This window comes from Chiloscyllium plagiosum, chromosome 31, assembly GCF_004010195.1.
Source record: "Chiloscyllium plagiosum isolate BGI_BamShark_2017 chromosome 31, ASM401019v2, whole genome shotgun sequence".
Lineage (NCBI taxonomy): Eukaryota > Metazoa > Chordata > Chondrichthyes > Orectolobiformes > Hemiscylliidae > Chiloscyllium > Chiloscyllium plagiosum.
In genome coordinates this window covers 1,862,030-1,862,984 of record NC_057740.1, presented here as the reverse complement: position 1 = coordinate 1,862,984, position 955 = coordinate 1,862,030, and the positions used below count along the sequence as shown (strand labels likewise).

Genomic DNA, 955 nt, shown 5'->3' with positions numbered 1-955 from the left:
AATACAAACAGACTCTAACCTTACACCTTTAAGGCAGAAATGTACCTTTTGTTATAAACCTTAAATTATCTCAAGAATGTGACTTAATACAAGTTTTGGGATTTACATATTAAAGAACCGAAACCAGCAAATCTGTTCTAAAAGATGAAAGACTTAACAATCTAGATTTGTTCAATTCTTCATTGTATCACTGTGATCTTTTGCTATAAATTCTTTGTCTTCTGGTCCTGCTCCACCACCTGATAAACAAGCAGCCCTCAGAAAGCTAGTGCTTCCAAATAGACCTGTTGGACTATAACCTGGTGTTAGTTTCCTGATGAAGGGCTTTTGCCCGAAAGGTCCATTCTCCTGCTCCTCGGATGCTAACTGACCTGCTGTGTTTTTCCGCAACACACTCTGGACTATAACCTGGTGTTGTGTGATTTTTAAATTTGGTCAAATGAATATTAATCAGGCAATATGAATATTAATCGATCTGTATGAATATTAAGGATGGGCCCCGCCCCTCAGCGTGGTGACGGCATGGCGCCGCTGGCTGGCGCTGAGGCCAAGATGGCGGAGCGGGGGCAGTCGGTGGTGAGGGACGGTTTGCGGGTCTTCATTCTCTGCCTGTGTTGGTACACCGTGAGCTCGGGCGGCAATGTCATCAACAAAGTCATCCTGAACCGGTTCCCGTACCCGGTCACCGTCTCCCTGTTCCACATCCTGTCCATCTGCCTGTTCATGCCGCCGTTGCTCCGCGCCTGGAACGTCGCCCCGGCCGGGGAGCTGCCGCCGCGATACTTCAGCCGCCTCCTGCTGCCCCTCGCCTTCGGCAAATACTTCGCCTCGGTGTCCGCGCACGTCAGCATCTGGAAAGTGCCCGTCTCGTACGCGCACACGGGTAGGAGCAGAGGGGGAGGGGTGAGCGGTTAGGGTGCGGGGTGAGTGAGGGTTTGTGGGGGGAACGGAGCTG

General features: G+C 50.9%; 1 protein-coding gene across 2 annotated transcripts in view; it reads left to right on the top strand.

Moving 5' to 3' along the window:
- The first annotated feature begins 494 nt into the window (after positions 1-494).
- Positions 495-955, top strand: part of slc35e1 (solute carrier family 35 member E1) — a 102,714-nt gene continuing 102,253 nt past the window's right edge. For both annotated transcript variants that reach the window (XR_006316096.1, XM_043720796.1), the window contains exon 1: positions 495-883. Coding sequence is in view for 1 of the 2 variants with exons in the window: in XM_043720796.1 (XP_043576731.1) it covers positions 523-883 (361 nt within the window). In the remaining variant the exon portion in view is untranslated. The remainder of the gene's footprint in view (positions 884-955) is intronic.